Source organism: Quercus suber, unplaced genomic scaffold, assembly GCF_002906115.3.
Source record: "Quercus suber isolate HL8 unplaced genomic scaffold, Cork oak 2.0 scaffold_207, whole genome shotgun sequence".
Lineage (NCBI taxonomy): Eukaryota > Viridiplantae > Streptophyta > Magnoliopsida > Fagales > Fagaceae > Quercus > Quercus suber.
Genome location: NW_027069665.1, coordinates 261,112 through 286,521, shown reverse-complemented (window position 1 = coordinate 286,521; position 25,410 = coordinate 261,112). Strand labels below are relative to the sequence as shown.

Below are 25,410 nucleotides of genomic sequence, written 5' to 3'. Positions count from 1 at the left end.
AAGAGAGAGAGAGAGAGAGAAAGAGCAAGAAGATCGCCTCATCAGCAAGACAATCGCACCGCTCCGATCGTTCAAACCCACCTTCGTCGACGAACCCACTCACACTAGATCGCCGAACCCAGTCACCGATCATCAAGATCGTCTCGCCATTTTCGGACCACTCGCAAAGAGAGAGACAGAGAGAGAAAGAAGAAAGAGTAGAGAGATCGTCGCACCAGATTGCTGACGAACCCACTCGCATTGCGCCGATCGCACCACGCCAACGAACCCACCACTCCGACGAACCCATTCGTCAAACCCACCACTCCGACAAATGGGTTTTCTTTCACTCAGATCGCGCCATTGATGAATTTTTTTTTGGTTGGGTTTTGTTTCTTTCACTACTTAGATTGCGCCATTGATGAATTTTTTTTGGTTGGGTTTTGTTTCTTTCACTCAGATCGCGCCATTGATGAGTTTTTTTTGTTGGGTTTTGTTTGGAAGCTGAGAAAATGTGAGCATCAAGTAGAAAATATGTTTTCTCTATTATTTTCAAGAATACAACCAAACACCAGAAAATATTTTCCAAAATATTTTTCATAATGCAACAAAACGCTTGAAAGTATTTTCCTTCCCTGAAAATANAATAGATGTAGAGATTGAAGAAGAAGTTGAACTTTGGAGAACGGAAGAGGAGGAAGAAGAAGAAGAAGAAGAAGAAGAAAAAAGATGAGGCAATTTCAGAGGCTTGAGATGCTAATTTGTTAAATAGTTTTGCAAACTTGACAATGAACTAAAATGTTCCAAAAATAATGCTAAATGCAAAAAAAAAAAAAAAAAAAAATCCCCATGTGCCAATTCATTAGTGAAGTGTCCAACTCCCCCTCGTCTTCAATAATTGAAATCAAAATAGGGATTCAAGAGGCTAAAAAAGAAAGAAACATGGATTAAATAGGAGTTAGAAAGATAATATCTTTTAAAAGATTGATTATCTTTATATTAGCATATTAATACTTCAAACAGAAAATTTTCAAGGGATAAAGATATTCAATATTTTATTTTATTTTATTTAAAACCCTCAGACTTTGACCTTAACTTTAATTAAATCATGAAGATTCAATTGCACTAATATTGATTTTAGAGTTTAATGTGAATTATAACTAGTATTTTGGCTCCAAAACCTGCTTAAAAAAGGACTAAATCAAAATCAGGCAAAAAAAGAATCTCAAGATTTAATAAATTCAGGGCTTTGCTATGCAATTACCCTTTAAAGAATGCACTCCAAACCTTATCCTAATAGCTTCCAAGCACAACAGATTCTTATGATGCAATGCTAAATTCAATAGAATTTAGTTTTTTATATATATATTCAATAATATTTAATATCCCTAGACATATTACATAAAAAATATTAAAAAAAAATCGCCTACACCTGATGCGAGTTTAAGGCTCCATTTGTTTTGGCTTCAAATTGATTCCGAAAATGATTTTTCGGAAAAGTGGGTGTTTGGTTGTTACTTCAAATTGGGTCAAACTGAAAAGTATTTCCGAGTTGACCGAAAATGATGCTAAAACAGTGGAAAATGATTTCCGTTTTCATTTTCACTTCAAATGATTTCCGGCCTTGAAAAATAGAAGAGAGAGAGAGAGAGAGAAAGAGCAAGAAGATCGCCTCATCAGCAAGACAATCGCACCGCTCCGATCGTTCAAACCCACCTTCGTCGACGAACCCACTCACACTAGATCGCCGAACCCAGTCACCGATCATCAAGATCGTCTCGCCATTTTCGGACCACTCGCAAAGAGAGAGACAGAGAGAGAAAGAAGAAAGAGTAGAGAGATCGTCGCACCAGATTGCTGACGAACCCACTCGCATTGCGCCGATCGCACCACGCCAACGAACCCACCACTCCGACGAACCCATTCGTCAAACCCACCACTCCGACAAATGGGTTTTCTTTCACTCAGATCGCGCCATTGATGAATTTTTTTTTGGTTGGGTTTTGTTTCTTTCACTACTTAGATTGCGCCATTGATGAATTTTTTTTGGTTGGGTTTTGTTTCTTTCACTCAGATCGCGCCATTGATGAGTTTTTTTTTGTTGGGTTTTGTTTGGAAGCTGAGAAAATGTGAGCATCAAGTAGAAAATATGTTTTCTCTATTATTTTCAAGAATACAACCAAACACCAGAAAATATTTTCCAAAATATTTTTCATAATGCAACAAAACGCTTGAAAGTATTTTCCTTCCCTGAAAATAGTATTTCCAAAAAATAAATATTTTTCGAAAAATATTTTACGGGAACCAAACACAGCCTAAGTACCTGTCAATGCCACAAGGATAATAGATAAAAGTACTAGATTAATTACTTTTATTAAAAAGATAAACAAGAATGCAAAGCAATTCAATATCGAATTTCATATTGAAATATGTTTTATGAAAGATGATGAGCGGGGATTAACAAGCATAATAAGTAATAGAAGGGCATCTTTTGCTTTTGCCTGAGTAGAGAAAATGCAGTGACGTTTCCTGTAGTGATAGTAGTGATTGTAATTGTACCATTCGAGTTTCTGCTGACCGCTGCACTCTAAGCGGTGTGGTTAGTGAAAGCTGCATCACATACATTCACATAGACTTGCCCAATGGAGGTGGAGACCAAAGCGGAGCTAGATTGGGGAATATAATCTCCAAGCTTCAAATTAAGAGAAAGCTTTATTAATCTCATCAGCAAAAGAGGGAGGATTTGAGGAGAAGGACTCAAAAATTAACAGTAAAGTACACTCACATGAACTCAGTCCTAACCACACATGATTATGAACTCTTAATTCTAATTAGTTTATTTTTACTCAAATTTAAATTAAATGATGTGCATTAATGCTATTTGTTGAGTATTATGCCACATCATTTAATTTAAACTTAACTAAAAATAAACCAAACATAATTAGGAATTCATAATCACGTATAGTCAAGGTCTAATCCATGCAAGTTTATTTTATCGTAAAAACTTGTTTTTCTGATATCTTTCAATCCAACTGTCCGATTAAGGCTCATAAGTTGTCGGTTTGATCATTATGAGATTAATATCATGCAGTGCAATTAGAAATCAATCCGTCTAAAATTACAATTTCTCACTGTGATATTAAATGCAATGGGATGCATGGTGCAATACAAGTAAAGTTAAATGGGAGTTGCAAATAGGATATCTACACTCACTGCCTCACTTTGATTAGGGTCAGAGATTGGGGGAGCAAGGAGTTGGGAGATTTGATAGTAAGTGACTTAGAAATGAGGGCATGTCTCTTCGTTTAGGTTTTTTTTTTTTTTTTTTTTTTTTTTTTTTTGAATTTGATAAGATGATTTGAGTGATTGGTTTATTCCAATTTTTTGAGGGTTAAATGGACTAATTTGATAGACTTTTTTGGCCAAAATTGATGATTGGGCTAATATTTCTTTAACTTTTCAATTGGTAATGATTTTGTTGAGGGTTTTTTTTTTGGATCTTAAATTAGTGAATTTTGTTGTTGGATTTGCTAATTTGCTTTTTTTGGGATTTAAGATTAGTAAATTTTATTGTTTGGCCTTTTCTTTTTGTATAAGAGGGCCAATAATATTGTTAGAAGGGACAAAATTTTGGTTTTATTAGGTCAAATTTCTAAAATTAGTCTTCTTTTATATATATATATATATATATATACATATAGACACACACATTTATTTTTTTGAACCTTTATATATTTACATTATACTTGCAATGTAAACTTATATTATAGATACCAAAAAAAAAAAAAAAAAAGGCTAATTTGATAGACTTTGTTGGCAAAATTTGCTAATTGGGAACAACAAGTTTCTGGTCTGTAGACGGTCAGGTCGGTTGAAAATCAATTTTTCATGCTCAGACCCATCAACCAACCAGCCGTTCTTGGGTTTTGGGGTGGAGACCACCACCGACCGTCACCTACGTTGGATCGGCCAAGTTAAGCAGGTTGGTCAGGTACTAGGTCTAGTTGGACACCCCTAATTGGGCTAATCTTTCTTTGACTTCTCAATTGGAAATTTTTTTGTTGTATTTTTTTTTTTTTTTTTGGAGGGGGTTTTGGGGAAATCAACAAACACAAATTCCTCCAAAAAAAAAAAAAAAAAAAAACCCAACATTTAACCCTTTTTTTCTCCCCTAAAATTTACATAAAATTTCATTTTTGTTCTTAAACTTTACAAAACTTGTTTTCGTCCCTTAAATTATTGAAAATTATACACTTTTTGTCTTTAAATTTAAAAAAAAAAAGACTTTTTTTTTTCGTTATCAGTAAATTATTGAAAATTTTCCCTACTTTTTCCTATCGAATAAAGAACTTTAAATTTTTTAAGTAGGAAAAATGTTTTTTTATTAAAAAAATAGAAAAAGACAACTCATCTACAGAAAATTGAGAAGACCTTAAAAAGCAATGTGTTCACAAAGTGATATAAAAAAAAGTATAAAAAACTCCACAAAAGAACAGCAAGAATCAACAACGCGTCTTTTACCAGAAATGAGTTGATAAATGATAAAACCAAACTCTCTCTCCAACACGTAACTGTAACTGGGTCTGGGTCATTGACATTTCCATTCTACAACGTTCCCACCCACCAATACATTACAGACACAGTCCAAACAAGACCAATAACAACTCTCTGTCTCACGTTCTTGGCAGTTTCTCTTTTTTTTCTTTCTACACTTCTTCTCTCCCTTTCTTAGCTCCCAAACACCTTCACCCACCAAACCCAACTCGTTCTTTTTTTGTTTGTTGTTCTAGTGTTGTCTTGGTCTTTGGCTTAGTTGAAAGCAGAGAGATAATGCCGAATTGGGAGCTCAAAAACTGTTGCCAGCACGAACAAGTCGTGTTCTTGGCCACCATTGGTGTCTTCACCGTTGTAATCCTCGCGGTACGCTTTGTTTTACTCTCTTACTTTTTTTCTTTCTTTCTTGGCTTAGCGTTTGTTTGATTCTCGAGAAAGGAAAACAGAAAAAGCAAAATTGGGTTTGTTATGTATGGTCGTTTTGAAGAACAAACAGCATTGGTCAACTCAGCCAGGTAGTTGTATTGGCCTCAATTAAGAGAGATTTGTTAATGCTTTAGATATTGATTATTTTGACTAAAGCATTGTCCTGTAGATTTTGCTAATTAGCATATTGGAAATTGGGTCTAGGTTTAGATGTTTAGAATAGTGGGGTAAAGTGTTATGGCTTTATTTGGTAAATAACTTGGTAAGATTCAAGGCTGATATGATTAGTACTTGGGAAATTGATATTGTAGTGGTGTCTAAGGTAATATTGTTTATAGTTGATCCAAAGAGGAAAAGGGTTGACTCAATTTCAATATGAAATTGAGCAGTGTAAGATTAAGGTTGTTGCAAATGATTTTGAAATAAGTATTGTCGCGTAGATTTTACTAATTAGCATAGTGGAAATTGGGTCTATGTTTAGATGTTTAGAATAGTGGGGGTAAAAAGTTATGGCTTTGGTTGGTAAATAATATGATAAGAGAAGGTTGGTATGATTAGTACTTAGAAAATCGATATTGTTGTGGTGTCTAAACTCTAAAGTAATATTGTTTATAGTTAATCCAAAGTGGAAAAGGGATGGTCCATCATATCTCTTCTACAGAACTCAAAAGATCTCACCTATTCCTCAACCCAAATTGCCTTTGTCATCAATCAACCTAATACAAGCTTAAACGCACCACAAGCACACCTTACACAAGATTAGGTTAAAAGGAAACTCCTTGAGATGACTTTGAGTTTACTTTCAAAAATGTCTTTTAATGTATATTGTAGAAGGGGAAAAAAAATTTATTTGTTACCATTTTGTTGTAATTTGGTACTAGTTGAAATTAAAAACATCCCCAAAAGACTCAAATTTTAACATGTTTTGGCCAACTTCATAACTACATCCACAATCAATGGCAACCAATAACCAGTATCTATGAAATAAACTACTAAAGTGAACTCTCACTAGCCATACTCACAATCATTCACAAACTCAAACCAACCTACATAATCCACACAAACTAATCCAAATCCCAATACACCAAAAACAAACTCTTGATACCAACTTAGAAACAAACTCTTGACTCACATATGGGTATCTTTCAACCCAAAAACTAAACACAACAAAATCTGTATGCTTCAATGTAGGCATCTTTCAGTCACAAAAGAACTACCATATTATTCCCCATATGGGACGGTCATCTTGAGCCAAAACTACTGAGCCCTTTATAGTATAGCATATATAGAAGGCACCAACTCTTATTCATTGGTGGAGAAGGGATACAAAATTACTTCTTTAACAAGCTTGACAAAAAATTATTTTTCCTTCCACACTCAAAATGAATAACCGAGTCAAATTAGGAATTTGAGAGAATTTCCAACATATTCTATTTGGGTATATGCACTATATTAATCTTGCTGAAAAAATTGTTAATCTTTTTATAGTTCTTATTGAGTTTGAATGTGCTGGCCTTTGTTTGATCCACTAGTATTTTGATGAAGTTTTGTTTCCATTGTTATAGCTATGGAGGACAGTACTATTGACACCCTTTAAGCTCATCACTGTGTTCCTTCATGAAGCAAGTCATGCAGTTGCTTGCATACTCACGTGTGGCCGGGTAAGAAGCTTTTTGTAGAACTTGTTATGCTTTGATCATGTGTACAGATGGCTCGAATGAAACCTTGCATACTTAAATAAGAAATTATATGTTCTCTCAAATCTTAATAAGCATTATGTCTCACCTCTTCCGATCAGATATGAAACCTTGATTTAGAAATATTTTTTAGTACTTAAATTTGATGCAGCCATTGAAGATTAATTTGTTACTACTTCACAACTATGCAAGATTTATTTTACGGGGCTCATGTGTGAAGTCCAATTGAAGTGAAAATTATGTGGTTTTAAAGGTCTTGTTATACTTGTAGGTTAAAACAGTTTTTTAATTTGGGTTTTTATTAAATAAGTTATGGTCAATTTTATATTTACAGGAAATCTATAATTTCTGCAATCCCTGCAAATTATTTTGGTAGTTTAGTTGAGCCTAGAATTTTCTAGGAGATCCTAAATATCTTAGATTTTACTTTCTTTGAGTCCAAGTTAGTATTTTATTGGGTTTTTAGTTTACTAAAATAGGAATCATAGTAGCACTAGTACAAGAAAGAGTCCTTATATATATAATTGTGATCAATATACTTAAAGAGAGAGAAGTTGATTAATAAAAATATTGAGTGTTTTTGAGGATTTCGGCATATTGGACTTTATGTGTTCTTTTTCCTTTTCTCTTCTCTCTCTTCCTTCTCTCTTTCTTGTGATACTGTTCATGAGTGCTGTTCATGCAACCTGTAAACACAATAAAGTTCTCTCTTTTTCCTCCGTGCAACCTCAAGCTCTTTCTTCTACCTACCAAAAATTGTAAACCCCACATGCTTTCTTCTAACAAATAACCATCAAATAACTCATCAAACCATCTTTTAATTCCTATCACAACAACCCCATGACCCTATCTTCAATAATTCTAAAACCTAGATCTTCAAATTCTTCAAGCTCTAAACCCACCACAACACACGTATAGACAAATTCCCTGAAATTGTTGTTAGTTGGAAATTGTGCATTGCTACGTTGGCTTTAGAGTGATTCTAGGAGTATTATTTATTAGCGGCCTTTGATTCCAAACATAACGAATCTTGATTTTTTGTTTGCCACAATTTTTATTTTTTATTTTTTGATGACGTGGAACCTCACCAAGGCAAGGCTCTTTGGACCCACCTCTTGGGAGTAAACCATGGATACACGACTCCACCTGCTAGAATCGTGTATCAGGTAATGCAGGGCCTTTGTCTGCCTCTAAAAGCTTAAAACTTGTGGCTAACCTTTATAATCTTTACTTTTTCATAATCTAAGCCTAATTTTTTAATTGATAATTAAACGCTCATCCAGTGGATTTTGAATGCACTACCTTACTTTGACATGGGGAGGAGGTGCCTTTTGAGTTAGAGCTCATTGGCATTGTCTAAGTACAATTCAAATGGTTAAATTGGATAATTTGTTCACAACTTTAACATTGAGAGGATTCACCCACTGTTCCCATTGACTTCTGTGTTATACTACGCTGCCTGTTTCTTGGTCAGAGGAAAATTTAATTAAAGATAAATCTAAAATAGACTGAGAAAAGTGGGGAGAGAGTTGACCACCTGCTACTGCTTCATTGTGAGTTTGCTAGGGAGCTGTGTTCTCTAGTTTTCTATTTTTTGGGGGGTGCAATGGGTGATGCCACAAAAAGTGATTGAGTTGTTGGTGTGCTGTAATAGGGGATTTGCCAAATGTGGTTCTGGTGTCATTTGGGGAGCTGTCCCATTATGACTTATGTAGAACATTTGGAAGAAATGTAATGAGTGAGCCTTTGAAGATTTAGAACGAAGCACGACGGAAACGGAGCTGAAGTTGATTCTTTTGTGTGTCCTATTTGATTAAATGGTTGTGTTACCATGCCATTCCTAGTCCACTTTTTTAGATTTTCTCATTTGCTGTAATTTGGTTTGAGGCTGTCAATATCAGTACACATATTGTGTACTGGATGACATCCTGATGTGCCTCTGCGTTTCCCTCTCTTTATATGTGCTTATATACATGAAGTTCAGAGTTGTCAGCTAACTGCAGAATGCTTCTAAGTTCTAACTAGGGCCATCAAGTTATGAGTTGCCGACTTTGGTTTCTAAATGCAAACTTTGGCCTTAATATGGTCATTAATGAGACTAAGCATTTAATTCCTTATCTTGGCTAAAGAAAACAACAGGCCCCTCAGTGGCACTTTGCCTGGCAATCTGCAAACCAAGCTAAACTGTGGAGAACTCAAAAGTTGCAAAAAAGAGGCTCCCTTATTGAATTTCCAGTAACAACTCCAAAGCCTCCTATATCCTATTCATACAAATTGTCTATATTTGTCACCAATGCACTCTTAGGAGCTGTATTCTACCTGCTACCGAGCCTTCCTTTCAACTGGAACCTCTCCTTAAGAGCCAATGCTCCAGCTACAAAGTTTCTTTTTTCAAGTAGTATGCCCTACAATCTTGCATCTTGGGTATTTAATTATGACATATTCCACTAACTTGTGAAATGAATAACTTTTCAGGAACAGAACTGAGGGGAGGGGAGAGGATAATATATCTTCTAGAAGAAATTGCCCAATATTTTCTTGTGTTCTTTGTAACTTATCACAACATTTGCAAAGGCAGCTTTATTAATGAAATTACTTCTCCTTTATCATGGTTAAGCATATCAGCCCTGCATTTTCAAATCTGCTGGCTTCCCTTCGTGAACATCATTTTAAAACCCACTACCTACTCAGTCTGTAAAAACTTGCCTGTGGGAGCAGCACCCCATCATGGCCTAAAAAACGCAGCTCTATTCCAGGCTTGTACTGTCACTATACCCAATATCCTCCCTGCCCTCTTCCATTTCCCCATCCTTTCTTGCTTCATGTGGCAAAGACTAGACCACGTGTTCTGTCTCAACTTAGATTTCGTTTTCTGTTCTCTGTGGTCATTGTAGAGTGGTTTATATTCTTGCCAGAGTACCAACACCCATGTGTTCAGCTTTTCTTAATATGACTAAAGTAATTAGCTGTTCTAAATTATGGATACTGAAAATACTAATTAAAAAAATAAATTGATAGAGGTTTAAGGAAAATGAATACATGATGATTATTTTGCACAGGAAAGGGGTAGTCAGGATAAGATGGGGAATATTCTGATGGTAACAGCTGATAGGGACACTTCACTTGGGACATCTCATCACTCAAATATTCCACTCTTCTGGAAAAGTACCACTCATATAGCACAAATGTACAAACAATATTATCTCTCAATAACTCTCTAACACTCCCCCTCAAGCTGGAGCATGTATGTTATATAAAACTCACTTGGAAGAGATAGACTTTTGTTGACTCCTACATAATGTTCTTGTAAAGATATCAGCAAGTTGGTCTTCAAACTTCACAAATCGAGTATCAATGGTCCCACTTGGAATCTTATCCCAGAATGGAAATCTACTTCAATTTTCTTAGTCCTTCACGGAATACAGGATTGGATGCAGTGAATATAGTGGCCTGATTATCTCAAGATAGTGGAATAGGAGTTGAAACTGCGAAGTCTAATTCCTGAAGAAAGTGGTGTACCAAGTTAGCTCATTAGCGATAGCCAATATGTGCCATCACCCTGTATTTTTCTTCTGCACTTGATCGAGCAACTACATTTTACTTCTTACTTCTCCATGTTACAAGATTTCTGCCCAAGAAGGTTCAATACCGTGTTGTGTACCTTCTATCTGAAGGTGATTCGACCTAGTTTGCATTATTGAAGCCTTCCGCCCTAAGATGACCATTCTTTTTAAAAAACATACCTTGACTTAGGGCTCTCTTCAAATATTTAACAATTTGAATGACAACATTCCTATGTGAGAGTCTTAGGGCCTGTTTTGTTAGAGAGTTAACAATAGTTTCAGAGTTTAAACACTGAAAACTGTGGCTCTAAAAAAAAAAAAAAAAAAAAACATGTTTGGTACGAGAGTTTAACAAAGAGCATTTGAGTCATAGTTCTTAATTTAGAGTTTTTAAACACTATACTTTGAGAACACGTGTTCTCAATTTTCAAGTAACAGTTTTGAGTGGCATTATTGTAATTATTTTGAAAACCGTGGGATCCATATGATGTTGATAACAAATAAAGCACATTTTTTCTTAAAAACACACTCATACCCAAGGTTGTCAAAATCGGGATCTTACGTAGAATCATGAGAGGTAGGTGAGATCGTGGATTGTAGGATCGGATCGTAAATCGTAAAATCCTACATATTTTCATATTTAAAGCAACAAACACATTAATAATGACTTTGTATGTTGAATAATCACATAAATTATGAATTTATCTATAAAAAAACAAAGATTTGCATTATATGATGTAATTTGCATGTCATACATCGCTACGTCTATACAAACAAAACAAATATATTTACGTTTTAATCCAATATATCTAAAAACTTCAATAAATGTTTAATTAGCAACCAAATACCAAAATATTTATCAACAATATGGAAATATTTTCCAAGTTTTGAGTTCCAAATTCCAAGTTCCAAGTTTAAAATCTAAAATAAGTTATCAAATGGAAACTAGCTAACTAAAATATGAATTCCAAAAGCAAGATTAATATTAAGGTGAAGTAAACATTTAATTATTCTCATTATAGGGTTCTTATGACCACCATCCTAATTTTCATCAACCATTTTATCATCTATGTAGACATTGTATATTTGTATACTAGAGTTGCAAAAGAGATTAAGATACATCTTCACACTCAACTATATAAGTTATACCACTCAGCAACAATTACAGAGCGTGCTAAAAAAAAAAATCAATTAATCAATATACAAATACAAGCATACTAATAAAATTATATATAAGAAAAAAATTTTAGTAATATTATAACACAAATTAGTATATTGATCAAACAAATTTAACAATATTATAGCTTAAAATGTAGCAAAGCCAGTATAAATTCTTCATTTAGAAATGATAAAGCACTCCTTCATTTTTATTACAAGTGAACTAAAAACTAGAAAACATTTGCTTAGGTTAACATAATTTAATAAAAAAAATAAAATAAAAAACTATACCATCACAACATAAAAAAATAAAAACCTTTAAAGTTTCATCAAAACCAATAATTTATCCCTTAAAAAAAAACAAAAACTGATGTTTTGGTAGGATCGGTAGAATCGGTAGGATCTCATACGATCCTACCATTTTTACAATTCTAGTGTGATTCTAAATGTTTTGGTGAGTGGGATCATAAAATCGTGCGATCCTACGACTCAGATCACGATTTTGACAATCATGCTCGTACCAAACACTCAATTGTGTCACATTTGAAAATATGTTATTTGAAACATGGTATTAAACACTTTTTTTTTTTTGCATTATGAGTACTTTAAATATACTTTTTTACAACACTTTTTTAAACCACTGTTTTTACATCATTTTGAAAACTAATACCTAAGTTCACTTACAAAATGGGCCCTTAGGGGTTTTAGAAATTGAGGGCCCATTTGGTAAGAGAGTTTTGGTATTGGTTTTCAAAATGATGTAAAAACTTTGGTTTAAAAAATACTGTGAAAACACGTATTTAAAATACTCAAAATGCAAAAAAAAAAAAAAAAAAAAAAAAGTGTTTGGTATCATATTTCTAATAACATTTTAAATTGATTCAAACACTCTTACCAAACACGTTTTGTTTTGTTTTTTTCTTTTCTTTTTTTTTTGTTTTTTTTTTTTTTTTGGGTCCACAATTTTCAACACTTTAACACTTAAAGTTGTGGTTTAAACTCCCTTACCAAATGGGCCTTGAGTCCTTGACTCACCACACTAATTGCATATGAGATATATGGTCTTGTGATGGTGAGATAGTTGAGCTTCCCAACCATTTAACAGTATCAACTAGGATCTAGGATATGAAACGAGGCCTTCTTTTCACAAGAGTTTTTTATTAGGATCAATAGGAGTGACAATAGGACGAGAACCCATTAGTCCTATTTCCTTGAGGATATCAAGTACTTACTTCCTTTGAGATAAGTTAATGTGTTGTCTAGGCCTTGCAAAACTTCAATCCCCAATAAATATGAAGTTTGCGAAGGGACTTGGTATAAAGTGTGGTTGCAAGAATAGTTTCAATCCAGTGATGCCTTTAGAGTCATCTCTGGTAATTACTATTTAATCCATGTAAAACACAAGTAATATGTATCCAACGTCAGTGTTAAAGTGGAATAGAAAATGATTTGTCTAACAATGGTGGAAACTATTTATCAAAAATAAAAAACAATGGTGGAAACCAAAATTTGTGACAACTTTAGAAAACTTCCCAAATCATGCTCTCAGTGACTGCTTGAGACCATATAATGTTTTCTTCAACTTGTAAACACTGCCTTGATTCTCCCTCTGAGGAACAAACCCAACTGGTTGCTTCATATATACTTCTTCAAGGAGGTCACCATAGAGAAAGGCATTCTTTACACCACTTTTTTACCATTTCGGCAACTCTTCTATTTTTATTTATTTATTTTACAAGTCTACATATTGGTGGCTTGTCTTGGATCAAAATCTTAAATATTATTATCCATGAAGTTCATGCTGCTTGTTTTAAAATATGGACCGGGAATTCTGTATGACTCTATATATTCAAATTTTACAAGGGTTTGCACCTTGTAATGATAATTGCTCAGTTTGAAGTACAAATGACTGATTTTTAAGGCCAAAGTTTTAAAAGAACTCTTGATGCTATTGCATGCCACTTGAAATATACTTCCCTGCTTTCTGTGATGGTTTATGCTCAATCATATATTTGTCATCTAATTCAATATACAGGTGGAGGGGATCCAGGTTCATGCAAATGAAGGTGGAGTAACACAAACACGTGGTGGGATATATTGGGTGATCTTACCTGCAGGATGTAATACTTTTCTCCCTGAAAACCTCATTTCTCATTCCAAAGCATTCTTATTCTTCCTAGTTCCTACTATGTTGATTGGACATGGATATGAGACATTGATAGGGATTGAAGTAAAGGGTCAGTGTGAATCTGTGTGTTTGAGTGATAAGTACACATGCATACATTTGAATCTTTTTCTCTTTCTCTTCTTTTTGAACCTCACTTTGTCCACTTTAAATTCAAATGCAGAGTTGTGGACCTTTTAGGTTTTGCTGCACATTTGTTCAATTGTATGTCACTACATCTGATCTAACCTACAGGGGGTATGGTTTCATTAAAGAAAGAAATTGGAAGAGAAAAAAAAAAGGGGAGGAAGAGAGATGTCAGCCTAACAAGTAGGGTTAAGGGAGCGAAAATTAGAAAGGAAAAAGAAAGTGGGGCTGGACAAAGAGAGGAAACAAGCTCAAAATAATTTCTTAGCACTAAATTTGTGATCTTCCTAAGAGCTGTAATTTGAGCCCTCATAATATGGGCTTCTTTCCAACTGTGGACACATTCAAGCACACTTTACAAGATTTTCATTTTAGAGATTAAAATTATTGTCAAATTCCCTGGAATGGCTCAAAAAATAAGATTTCAATCCGCACGGAAAATTTCAAACAAGATGTCATTACAGAATATTCCCTAAAGAGTTAAAAAGTCCTTTCCTACATCTTTTTTCTCCTCCTTCAAAATTCCAAATATTTAGCATGAATAGTGATAGGGTGTAACACTAAGGTACCATACCAAAAATTTAAATGTTATATCACCATCTAAAATGTCGTATGGCAAGGAACATCACCCCTTTATGGAAGTGCTTGTAGTGATAAGTTTTCATGCATTCATAGCTGTCAAAGAGACACCATGAAGACTCAAACATTAGATTTTATTATTAACATGATGGGCCTGTGCTGCCTCTTTTATATCCTCTTTTGATTGTGTGGTCTTCAATTTGATATGACTCATATGAACACTCTTAGTGACAACCATAGTCTGTATAATTGCTTTTATCTGTTTTTTTTTTTTTTTTCTTTTTTGTCTTCCAGATCTTGGGTCATCATTCTGGGGAATGGCCTTGATACTCGCATCTACAAATATCTTGACTGCTAGAATTGCTGCTGGTTGTCTTATATTGGCTCTGCTAGTTGTGCTCTTTATTGCTAAAAATGTAAGACAGTTATAAATGCAGATATAACTCCTGGATATATCTAGGGTTCCGTGCAACCATACTCTATATAACCTCCTGGATAATTGTATTCTACTGTTTGTTAGTTAATTTTTTTCCCGTTCTTTTCATTTTCCTTAAATAGACCTGTAAAGATTTGAATTTCTGTACTCTTACTGGCTGTTGCTGTTGTTCAACAGTGGACACTTCGAGGGCTTTGTATTGGTGAGTACCTTCACGATCTTTCTAGGAGGGTTTAATTTAATGATATCTGCAGGCTTCTATGCTCACATTTTTACATTTATCAACTGAATATCCCAGGATTCATTATTTTCCTTGCTATAATATGGCTTCTGCAAGAAAAAACAACAGTCCGTATTCTTCGCTATGCAATTCTCTTCATTGGTATACTCTTATCCTCTCATATGTTTACTTTCTAAAAATGAAATTGTCCCTAATTAATATCTATTTTTTTTTTTTTGGGTGGATGGACAAGAGTGGCTTACTTCTAATTTGGCAAATTGCAGGTGTCATGAACAGTTTGTTTTCTGTTTATGGTATATTCATTAACTCTTCTTTAGTAAATCAGATGCTGTTATTTGAATTTCAAATGTCATATAATATGAATCTTGTTGGCTCAGATATTTATGATGATCTAATATCTCGAAGAGTCAACTCCAGTGATGCTGAGAAGTTTGCAGAAGTTTGCCCATGCCCTTGTAATGGGGTTGCATGGGGAGTAATTTGGTAATTTTCTTAGCATAAAAGGGAAAGGCATGGATCATTATCTCTCAGGGATCATTGTCTGGGATGTACAAGTAATCTTGATTAAATGTTAATATTTTATTCTCAGTTTCTTATTTTTATGAGTTCTATTTGCAGGGGAATGATATCATTTATATTTCTTTGTTTATCCATGTATCTTGGACTCGTCATCTTATCATGAGGTACAACCTGCTTCTGATGCTATTTGATTTTTAAATATGTACATGTATAATTAGGCACAGACTGCAGACTCTCATGGAAATAAATTAAATGTACTTGCATTGCATTTGAAGGCACAAATCCATAATTTAAAATGTAGTCAATGGAAACAAAATAAGATGATCAGAAATACTGCAGACAAAGCCCATGCTAAAAAGTTGCAAGCAATTTTTCGTCTGTTGAAAAATTATAAAAAAGAGAAATTTATAATGCTATGAAAATTAAGTGGGCAAAATTTCAATGCTATATAGAAACATGATTATTGATGAGTTCTCAAGGATTGCCTTAAAGCTACACTCGTCCTGAGATAGATGAGGTGCTTTACTTTTTGGATTGTTCCAAAATATCTGAGTTTTACCAAAAATGAAAAACATTTAGCCATTTTACTTCTAATGTTCATTTCTTTTGATAGTTGAAGGAAAAAAAAGTAAAAATGCTTGCACCTTTTTTCAAAATTGAATCCACTTTTCTTGGCCATTTAAGAGTAGTTTAGGAAGATTGTTACAATTATTTCGTTAAATTTGTGGTATCGATAAACTCTCATCTATTTTGATATGGAGGGAGTACTCATTATGTATCTTCTTAATATACATCACAGGTGATGCATGGCACCTCCCTTATTATCGATATATCTATAGCATTGATTTCAGCCATGCAATTATTATCCTGGATAAAAATTTTCTCTAAACTAATTTGATTTAGCTTATCTGATTTTGAAACAGTCATGTTTTTGTTAATTAACTGTCATATGCAAAAATTAATATTCTGTTAGTATGCGTGGTAGTCCTTTTTTTTGGGTGCTAATTATGGAGGTGGGAAAGAGCATGATTTTGAATAGGATAGAATGGTGGAGAAGGATACATGTGAATGACCCCCGATTAATTTGTTGAAGATCCATAGCCAATCCCATAGTTTTGCAACAACACTGTTGTTGTTTTAGTATGTATTGTTAATCATCTTATTTTGAAATTAATAGTGTTCCTGATAAAAAATGAATTGTTGAGATTAAAACTAGAGTAAAATATAAGTATTTTAATTATGATACTGCACATGATTTTATGTCTAGCTTGCTTTAGGCATTTTGCCATTTCCTTTCTTAGATTTTTGGTTTACAGGATGATATTGGAAATCCTTTCACATGTGATATAGCAATGGTAATCTGCTTTTTTTCTTTTTGTTTCTGATTCCTATCTATATTTGAAATATTGTAACAAAGACAACCTATATGTAAGAGTGATTGACTAAATGGGTCAACTCAAACACGACTAATTTAATGATCTTGTTAAAACCCCTCAACCCTAACATGAAATTGACACATTTGACTCTCTTATTAATCATGTTGAAGTGGGTTGATCTGCTTTAACACGATCCCTATTTACACTAAATAAAAACTTACAAAAATTATGTGGTGTTTGTGTTGCATACATGATTCATATCAAACACTATCACCCTTATGCAAAGCAACTTAAAGCTGGTGGAAAACATAAGTTGTGCAGACCCTACTAACCCTTCTTTGTGCAATAAATGGGATGTGTTTAAGTTATACAGTGGCAGACTATAGCTGATTTAAAATCATGTTGAATTTGATGCTTATTCTTATTGAAAAGTTGATTTGGGAAATTGACATGTTTTATTTGCTTATCATCTACTTTTTCCAGGTTCAGAGACTCCGGTTGAAATTCTTCTTGATATTGAAAAGAATACCAGCAGTTTCGAAAAATTTTTCAATTCTTTGATGGTTGTCTATACTATTTGTAAACCATCACTTCTTGATTCATTTGATAATTTGAGGGCGTGGCCTTGCCACTCCTGCTTCCATGGCTTTATTCTTTTAACCCTTATTTTGGTGAGGGTCATATTTATGTATATGATAGTTCTTTAAAGGAGGAAATATACAGATGTGTTTTATATAGGCGGAAAAGTTAGAGAACCAAATGACATATTAGTTCAACTGATCTAAAATTCAAACTTCTATCTTCGCAAAAATAAAAATTCAAACTGCTATGATATAGTTAGGCCTGTACACAGTGTAGTGTGGCCGGTTTTGAGGAAGTTTTTTGCACCACACCTATAGGATGCAGTTTTGACCTCATGCTTGACCGCACCTCACTTTTAGAGGGTAAGAATTGGTTTACTCAAGGTGTAGTTAATCTTAGTGGCTCATTACTGTTAGTTTGGTTATATGGGTTGGGTTCTTTAAAAAAATTTTCTAAATTTTAGGCTATTGGGCCTCCAGGAAAGGTATTTTGAGCCCATTTTGACTTTTTTCTTTTGACTGTATCTTTCTTTACAAAGGGCTTATTTTTAAAGCCATTGGGGCTTTTTTCCCTTAATAGTTGGGTTTTTCTTTATGCATGATGGGCTTAACATTAAATCCTTATAAAAATATGATTTATGAGTCATATGAATTATAAATTTGAAAACACAATAAAATATATGAATTATAGAATCTCAAAATCTCAACAGGTCAAACATGAAAACAAAATCTTAACTTGTCACCTATAAATGTCAACCTATCAAATTAAACAGGGAAAAAGAGGGTCGAAGAGAGATGGAGTGCGAGTTTGGAGATGCGAGAGGTCTGGGGAAGAAGATGCGGAGTTGCAATGCAAGACAAAAAAGGTGAAGGAGGGTCAGGCCAGTGGTCATCAGCAGGTTGGCCGAGAGGAGGGGGCGGGTGCTCGTGCAGGGTTTTCATATAAAGCCTCTCTTGTTGGTGATATTCCCGGTGCATATGCACAGGCTTTTAAGTTTCAGGCAAATGAAGAAGAGGAACCTTTTTCAGATGAAAAGGTCGATGACCCCTCTGAGGGTTTCGTGGCCATCAAGCTATCCAAACGGACAAAGGTAAATATTAGGGCCAAGTGGACGCATTCTCTTATTGTGAAAGTTTTTGGGAGATCTATTGGGTTTCACTTCCTTCATTCCAGGATCATGCATCTCTGGAAGCCTGTGGGCAGATTAGATTGCATTGACCTGGAAAATGAGTTCTATCTTATTAAGTTTGGATTGGTTGAGGATTATGAGAAAGTCCTGAAGGGAGGACCATGTTTTGTTGAGGAACACTTTCTCACCATTCGTGCATGGGAACCTTTTTTCAAACCCACTGTGGCTACTTGCTCCAAAGTCGCTGTTTGGGCTCACCTTCCGGGCTTCCCATCGAACTGTACGAACTAGAAGTTCTAAAAGAGATCGAGCAGGCCATTGGACCGGTACTTCAGATTGATACTAACACTATTGCTGGCACTAGAGGCTGTTACGCTCGGATTTGTGTCCAGGTCGACCTTGATGCACCTCTTCTAAGAAGCATTTTCATAGGAAGATTCAAGAAAGATATTCTCTATGAGGGCATTGGATTGCTCTGTTTTTCTTGTGGCAGACTAGGACACCGGAAAAATAATTGTCCTTACACGGTCCATAAGCTGGTGGCTGAGAATGACAAGGCCGATGTGAGTGAGGTAGGAAGAAAGGATGATGAGGTGGCTAAGAGCACCAATCCCGAAGGAGTTGAAGTCGGAGATGAAAGGGATGATTATGGCCCTTGGATGCTCATGGGGCGCAGGAAATTTGATTCGAAATCAAGGGCTTCCCGCACTAAATCCACTATGTCAAAACTGAATCATATCTCCACATTAAATGCCAAGGATTTAGGTCGGCTTAGAAGGCTGTCTCCAGAAGTTACCCCACCAACGTGTCCTCCTTCAAATTCACCGGATGGAAAGCGTAAATTAAGGGGATTTTACTACACAAAACTGACAAGTGGAAACCGGTCCACTAGCCATGTGACAACGGCTCCTGTTGCTTCCAATAGTGAACTGCCCAAGGCTACCCATTGTCCTTCAGGCTTGAAAAGACATGACCCCACAAATGTCCTCTCTACCACTAATTCAAACACATCTAGGTCTGAATCACCCAACCCCTATCCGAAGGTGAAAAACAGAACCAAGTCCAAACTTAGTCTTGCAAAGGCTAGTCATGGAAAGCAGCCCAAAAAGATTATGGGCAATAAGCCTTCATGGAAAAATAATGACGCTATCCCGATCTCATCCAACAGATTCGAGCATCTCCCACCATGATCTGGGGGTGGTTCGAACAGGAGCAACTTCAAGCATGGAGCCACATTTTCCCATTAACCCCAAAGAGTCAGATACAGGGTTTCTTGCCGCTGACAGACCTAGCATGGCTAGAGTGGGACAACCCTTGGTGGAGATTTCCAACGGACACCCCGTCAGCAGCAGAAGGGAGGATTTTGATTTGGAGGATACTCTCGCCAACTTCGCTGGATCTTCTTTTGCCAGAATCAAGTCTATTGGAGGAGGTTCAAACAAGGAAAATCTTGGCGGAAGGACTAACGGCAACAAGTTTAGTGGGGTCTTCGGAAGTCATCAAGATGATTCAGGTATGTGGGAGATATCCACAAATAAGTCTTCAGATCAATTCGAGGGAGCAGCTATTGGGGATAATGGAGCATGCAATATGCATCTAGAAGAACACGGAGGTTCCCAAGTCCAAGCTAAGGGAGCTGAGTTGGAACTTGCTAAATTTAACAAGAAATCAGCTTTAGATTAGTAGGGACTCACCCATACTCATCCCAGTATTTATGAATATATTATGCTAGAATTGTAGAGGGGCTCTTAATCCCCGGTTCTGACCCACCTTAGATAGCCTGATGAGCAAGTATAATCCATCCATTGTCATTATAATTGAGACCCGTATTGGTGGAATGCGGGCAAAAGATATTACAGATAGGCTCCCTTTTGATGGAGCCATTCACATTGACATCATTGGGTATGCGGGAGGACTTTGGTTACTTTGGAAGTCTGATGTTGTGGAAATCACCCAATTGGCGAAGACTGAGTAGGAAATTCATGTCATTGTGGAGGTACTTTCCTCGAACCTTTCTTGGATTTTTTCTTGTATATATGCTAGTCCTAGGTTTGCTGAACGCAGGTTACTGTGGGAAAATTTAGGCAAAGTCTCAGGTCTGCATAATTTAGCCTGGACTGTGCTAAGTGACTTTAATGAAATTTTATCTAGTGCTGATAATTGTGGGGGGAATCCAATTAACATGAGAAAAGCTCAAATTTTTAAGGATTGTTTGGATGAGTGCAATCTGATTGATCTTGGGTTCCAGGGTCCGAAATATACTTGGATAAACAGATAAGAGATTGGTCATTTCATTCAAGAACGTTTAGACAGGGCTTTTGCAAACCAGGACTGGTTCAATTTGTATCTGGAGGCTTCAGTGACTCACCTCACCAATGTGCATTCTGATCATTGTCCCATTTTGCTTTGTCTGGATAAACCTCCATCCTTTAGGCTAACCAGACCTTTTAGATTTCAACCTGTCTGGATGTCCCATCCTCTTTTTACAGATGTGCTTACAGAAAATTGGGGTAGTGATTCAAGCCATAGCACGAATGTCTCCAAGTTCACTGAGGCAATTATAGTTTGGAATAAGGAGGTGTTTGGGAATAACTTCCATAGGAAGAAAAGGGTGGAGGCTCGCCTTGCTGGTATTCAGAAAGCACTGGCAAATGATCCGAATGCTCTTCTCTTAGCTCTGGAGAACCAGTTGAGAGATGAGTATTAGGAAATAAACCAGCAAGAGGAGGAGTTTTGGTCCGTTAAATCTAGATACAATTGGCTGATTCAGGGAGATAGAAATACAAATTTTTTCCATACTTCAGCTCTAGTCCGAAGGAAAAGGAATAGAATCTCCTGCTTCATGGATAGTATGGGGAACCTAACCCGTAATAAGGAGATTATTGCTTCAATCATTTTAAAAGGTTATATCTCCTTGTTCACAACAAGCAAAGTTAGTGCTCCTAGCTCAACCTGGAATGTCAAGAGCTAGTCTAACAGTTTGTCTAGTGATGAAGGTGTTTTGTTAATCGGTCAGGTCACAGAGCAGGAGGCAAAAGATAGTCTCTGGAGTATGAAGCCCTTCAAGGCCCCTAGACCTGATGGAATGCATGCGGGTTTCTATCAGAGGAACTAGAATGTTGTGGGAGAGGTGGTTGTGAGGGAAGTATGTTCTATTTTCAACACCGGGGTCATGCCTTGTCATCTCAATCAGACCCTTATCACCCTTATACTGAAGTGCACAAGGGTAGACAACCTTGGTTTATACAGGCCAATCAGCCTGTGTAACACGCTTTATAAGATCGTGACAAAAATTATAGTGCAGCGACTTAGACCACATCTGGACAAGCTGGTTTCTCCTTTGTAGGCAGCCTTTGTTCTAGGGCGGAAAAGGATTGATAATATGATTATTGTGCAAGAGATGATACACACGATGAGCTCTAAAAAGGGTAACCAAGGCTACATGGCAATTAAAATTGACCTTGAAAAGGCGTATGACAGAATTGAATGGCATTTTATTAGAGATGTTCTCACGCTCTACAACCTGCCTCGGGGCCTTATTAAGCTTATTATGAGTTGTATTTCTGGCTCATCTATTTCAGTCCTTTTTAATGGAGGCAAACTGGACCCCTTCCTTCCCTCAAGAGGGATCAGGCAAGGTGACCCGCTTTATCCCTATTTGTTTATTCTGTGTATGGAAATTCTGGGGTTCTTAATTGAAGATCAGTGCGCCTCTAAGCTCTGGGACCCACTCAGATCATCCCAAAGTGGGCCTTCTTTCTCACATCTCTTTTTCGCGGATGACCTGGTTCTTTTTGCTAAAGTGGATGCAAAGAACTGCCGCAGCATTTGAGACACCTTAGATACCTTTTGTGAGCTCTCAGGTCAAAAAGTGAATATGACTAAGTTAAAGGCTTTTTTCTCGCTAAACATTGGTGAGGAGACCTGTGATTCCTTATGCAGCATCCTTGGTTTTAAGTCAACTCTTAATCTGGGGAAGTATTTGGGGTTTCCTATTCAGCATAAAAACTCCTCTTCTCAGGATTTTGATTTCATTCTGGATAAAGTTTAGAATAAACTCCAAGGCTGGAAAGCTTCTATGCTCTCCATGGCAGGTAGACTTACTTTGACTCAGGCCGTACTATCAGCCATTCCGTCCTACATGATGCAAGGATGCATTCTGCCTAGTAGGGTTCATAATATTTTGGACAAGATTAGCAGAAAGTTCTTATGAGGTTCTACGGATGAAAAGAAAAAGCTTCATATGGTTGGCTGGACTAAAGTTACAAAGCCGAAAAACAGAGGGGGGTTGGGTTTGCATGCAGCAAAGGAAAGAAATACCACTCTTGCAGCAAAACTTTGCTGGAGATTGAAGGAAGAAAGTGGGAAGCTCTTGCCCACGATCCTCAAACAAAAATATAAAAGGAGGTCCATATCAAGCACGACGTCGAAGTCAAGACCTTGGAAGGTTGTGCTTCATGGTGCTACAGTGTGTGAACTGGGGTCGAAATGGTCCATCGGCAACAATAGTAAGCTGTCTTTTTGGCACGATAAATGGTTTAATATGGGTACGCTCAAAGAATGCATGGAAGGCCCTCTTCAAAGGGATGAGGATGATATCTGGGTATGTGACATCTACACTAATGGTATGTGGGAGTTGCATAAGCTGTCCTTCTTCTTTCCTCCTTTCATTAGCCAATCCATCAAGGCTACACCAATTCGTATCGCTTCATCTAGTGAGGATCTCTTGTCCTGGATCTCTAGCACTAGTGGGGATTTTGACTCAAAAAATGCCTATCTTATTGCTTGTGGAGCTCATACAACTGAAGAGTGCTTCCGGGGTGCTTGGATTTGGAAGCTTCAGAGCTTGCCAAAAATTCATATGTTTTTGTGGAAATGTTATCATAATAGTATTCCTGTTAAGACGGTACTTGCACATAGGGGTATCCAAATACCACCAGCCTGTGATATCTGCTGTGATCAACCTGAAACCATTAGTCATGTGCTTCGGGAATGTAAGGCTGCACAGGATTTTTGGGAAAAATCAGACTGGCCGGATAATATGCAACACTCCTTAGGATTGTAAGTTATGGAGTGGATTAAAGTTAATGCTTGCTGCACAGTGCTTGCAAAGGGTAAGAATTATCCTTGGGCATAATATTTCCTCTTTGGCATTTGGCACCTTTGGATCCATAGGAACAAGAGATTGTTCCAACCCACCCACTTAGCTCCAGATTTGAGCAAAGCTGTGGAGTCACATGTATATGAATATTGGTACTATGTTCTTGACCATGCAAAACCCAGGAAGAGTGTCTCGGTTGTTGCTGGTTAGGTTAAGCCATCAGTTAACTGGTCAAAATTGAATACGGATGGCTCGGCTCAGGGGAATCCGGGACTGACAAGGGGTGGAGGGATCATTCGAGACTCCCATGGTAACTGGATCTCGGGTTTTGCCAGGGCGATTGGCATTGCTTCAAGCTTAGCAGCCGAGCTCTGGGCTGTTCGGGACGGATTACAACTGTGCAGCACGCTTGCACTTGAGGCGGTGGAAGTGGAGTGTGATGCCTTGGTAGCAGTCTCTCTATTATCCCAAGCCAACCGTACTAATAGTGAATTTTCCTCTCTCATTGATGATTGCAAGAACCTCATGAGGAACCTTCCCCAGGTCCGGTTGAAACATTGCTTTAGAGAAGCCAATCGTTGCGCCGATGCTCTTGCTAAGTTTGGAGCTAATATGGAGGATGATTTTGTTGTTTTTGCTTCTCCTACCTCTGTAATTGCTAGTCTTTTGTTTTCGGACAAGCTGGGTGTGACCCAAGATCGTATCTGTAATTCTGTGGTGGCTACCACTTAGTTTTAATATAATTATCCAGTTTACCCAAAAAAAAAAAAAAAGGGAAAATGGGCTTTTACTCTTATTTTTAAAAATATTCTGTAAATTGTCCCTATTTTGAAACTATTAAGCATTGTGTCCCTACTTTGAAACTCGATTTTAAAAAATCGAGTTTTCCATAGAACTCAATTTTATGATTATCGAGTTCTAGGTAAGTTTTTGCCATGTTGGAGGAGCATTCGTCAGATGATTGAAACTTACTTAGAACTCAATTTTCTAAAAATCGAGTTTCCTAGGTAAGTTTTTGCCATACTAGAGGAGCATCCATCAAATGATTGAAACTTACTTAGAACTCGATTTTTAAAAAAATCAAGACAAGGACACAGTGCATAATAGTTTCAAAACAAAGACATTGTGTTAGATATTTTAAAAAATTAGGGCAAAAACCCATTTTCTCCCAAATTAAACACACTAAACACACTATACATATTACTCCTTTTTTTTTTCCCCTTCTCGTATTGTGACTAGACCTGCTATTGTTTGGAAGTTTCCATTATCACCTTTCTTGCCACTAGCTTTACCTTGTAATAAGTTATTTTGTTTATCAATTTAATTTGATCTTTTACCTCAAAAAAAATATAAAATAAAATAAAATCTCAACCTATCACAACATTCCAAATCAAATACACAATGACAAAGTATTAAGTTTCAACCATAATAAGGCTAAATCTTAACCTATTAAATTAAATACACTAACACGCATTAATAAGACTCAACCTATCACAACATTTCAAATCAAAATACACAATGATAAAGTATCAAGTTTCAATCATAATAAGATTGATATATGTAATATAGAAGTACTAGTCATTCTATCAAATGAGTGAATTCTAGCAAGGTAGCAACAGTAACATTAGTATTTCTAGCAGTCTACTAGTAATATCATATATAAATAGTAGCACAATTATAAGGAGGAGTAGTAGAGTAGCACTACAAAGGAGTCAAGTAGTGCTTAAGAAGCATTACACAATATACAAAATGGATGTAG

The 25,410-nt window shown here is 36.1% G+C and overlaps 1 protein-coding gene across 3 annotated transcripts; it reads left to right on the top strand.

The window, feature by feature from the left end:
- The first annotated feature begins 4,494 nt into the window (after positions 1-4,494).
- LOC111999541 (uncharacterized) lies at positions 4,495-24,927 on the top strand. 3 transcript variants are annotated; one of them, XM_024031672.2, is made up of 10 exons: positions 4,498-4,899; positions 6,525-6,620; positions 13,413-13,497; positions 14,562-14,683; positions 14,881-14,905; positions 15,002-15,085; positions 15,208-15,237; positions 15,322-15,427; positions 15,563-15,627; positions 17,323-17,574. In XM_024031672.2, exons 1-9 carry the CDS (start codon positions 4,810-4,812, stop codon positions 15,624-15,626), a joined length of 702 nt encoding a protein of 233 aa, XP_023887440.1. In that variant the 5' UTR covers positions 4,498-4,809; the 3' UTR covers position 15,627; positions 17,323-17,574. The 3 variants fall into 3 exon arrangements, with proteins under 3 accessions (XP_065635455.1, XP_023887440.1, XP_065635454.1); XM_065779383.1 differs by lacking the exons at positions 15,563-15,627; positions 17,323-17,574 and having other exon boundaries at positions 4,495-4,899; positions 15,177-15,237; positions 15,322-15,428; XM_065779382.1 differs by lacking the exons at positions 4,498-4,899; positions 6,525-6,620; positions 13,413-13,497; ... (4 more) ...; positions 15,322-15,427; positions 15,563-15,627 and adding an exon at positions 15,634-16,818 and having other exon boundaries at positions 17,323-24,927.
- Positions 24,928-25,410: the final 483 nt, after the last annotated feature.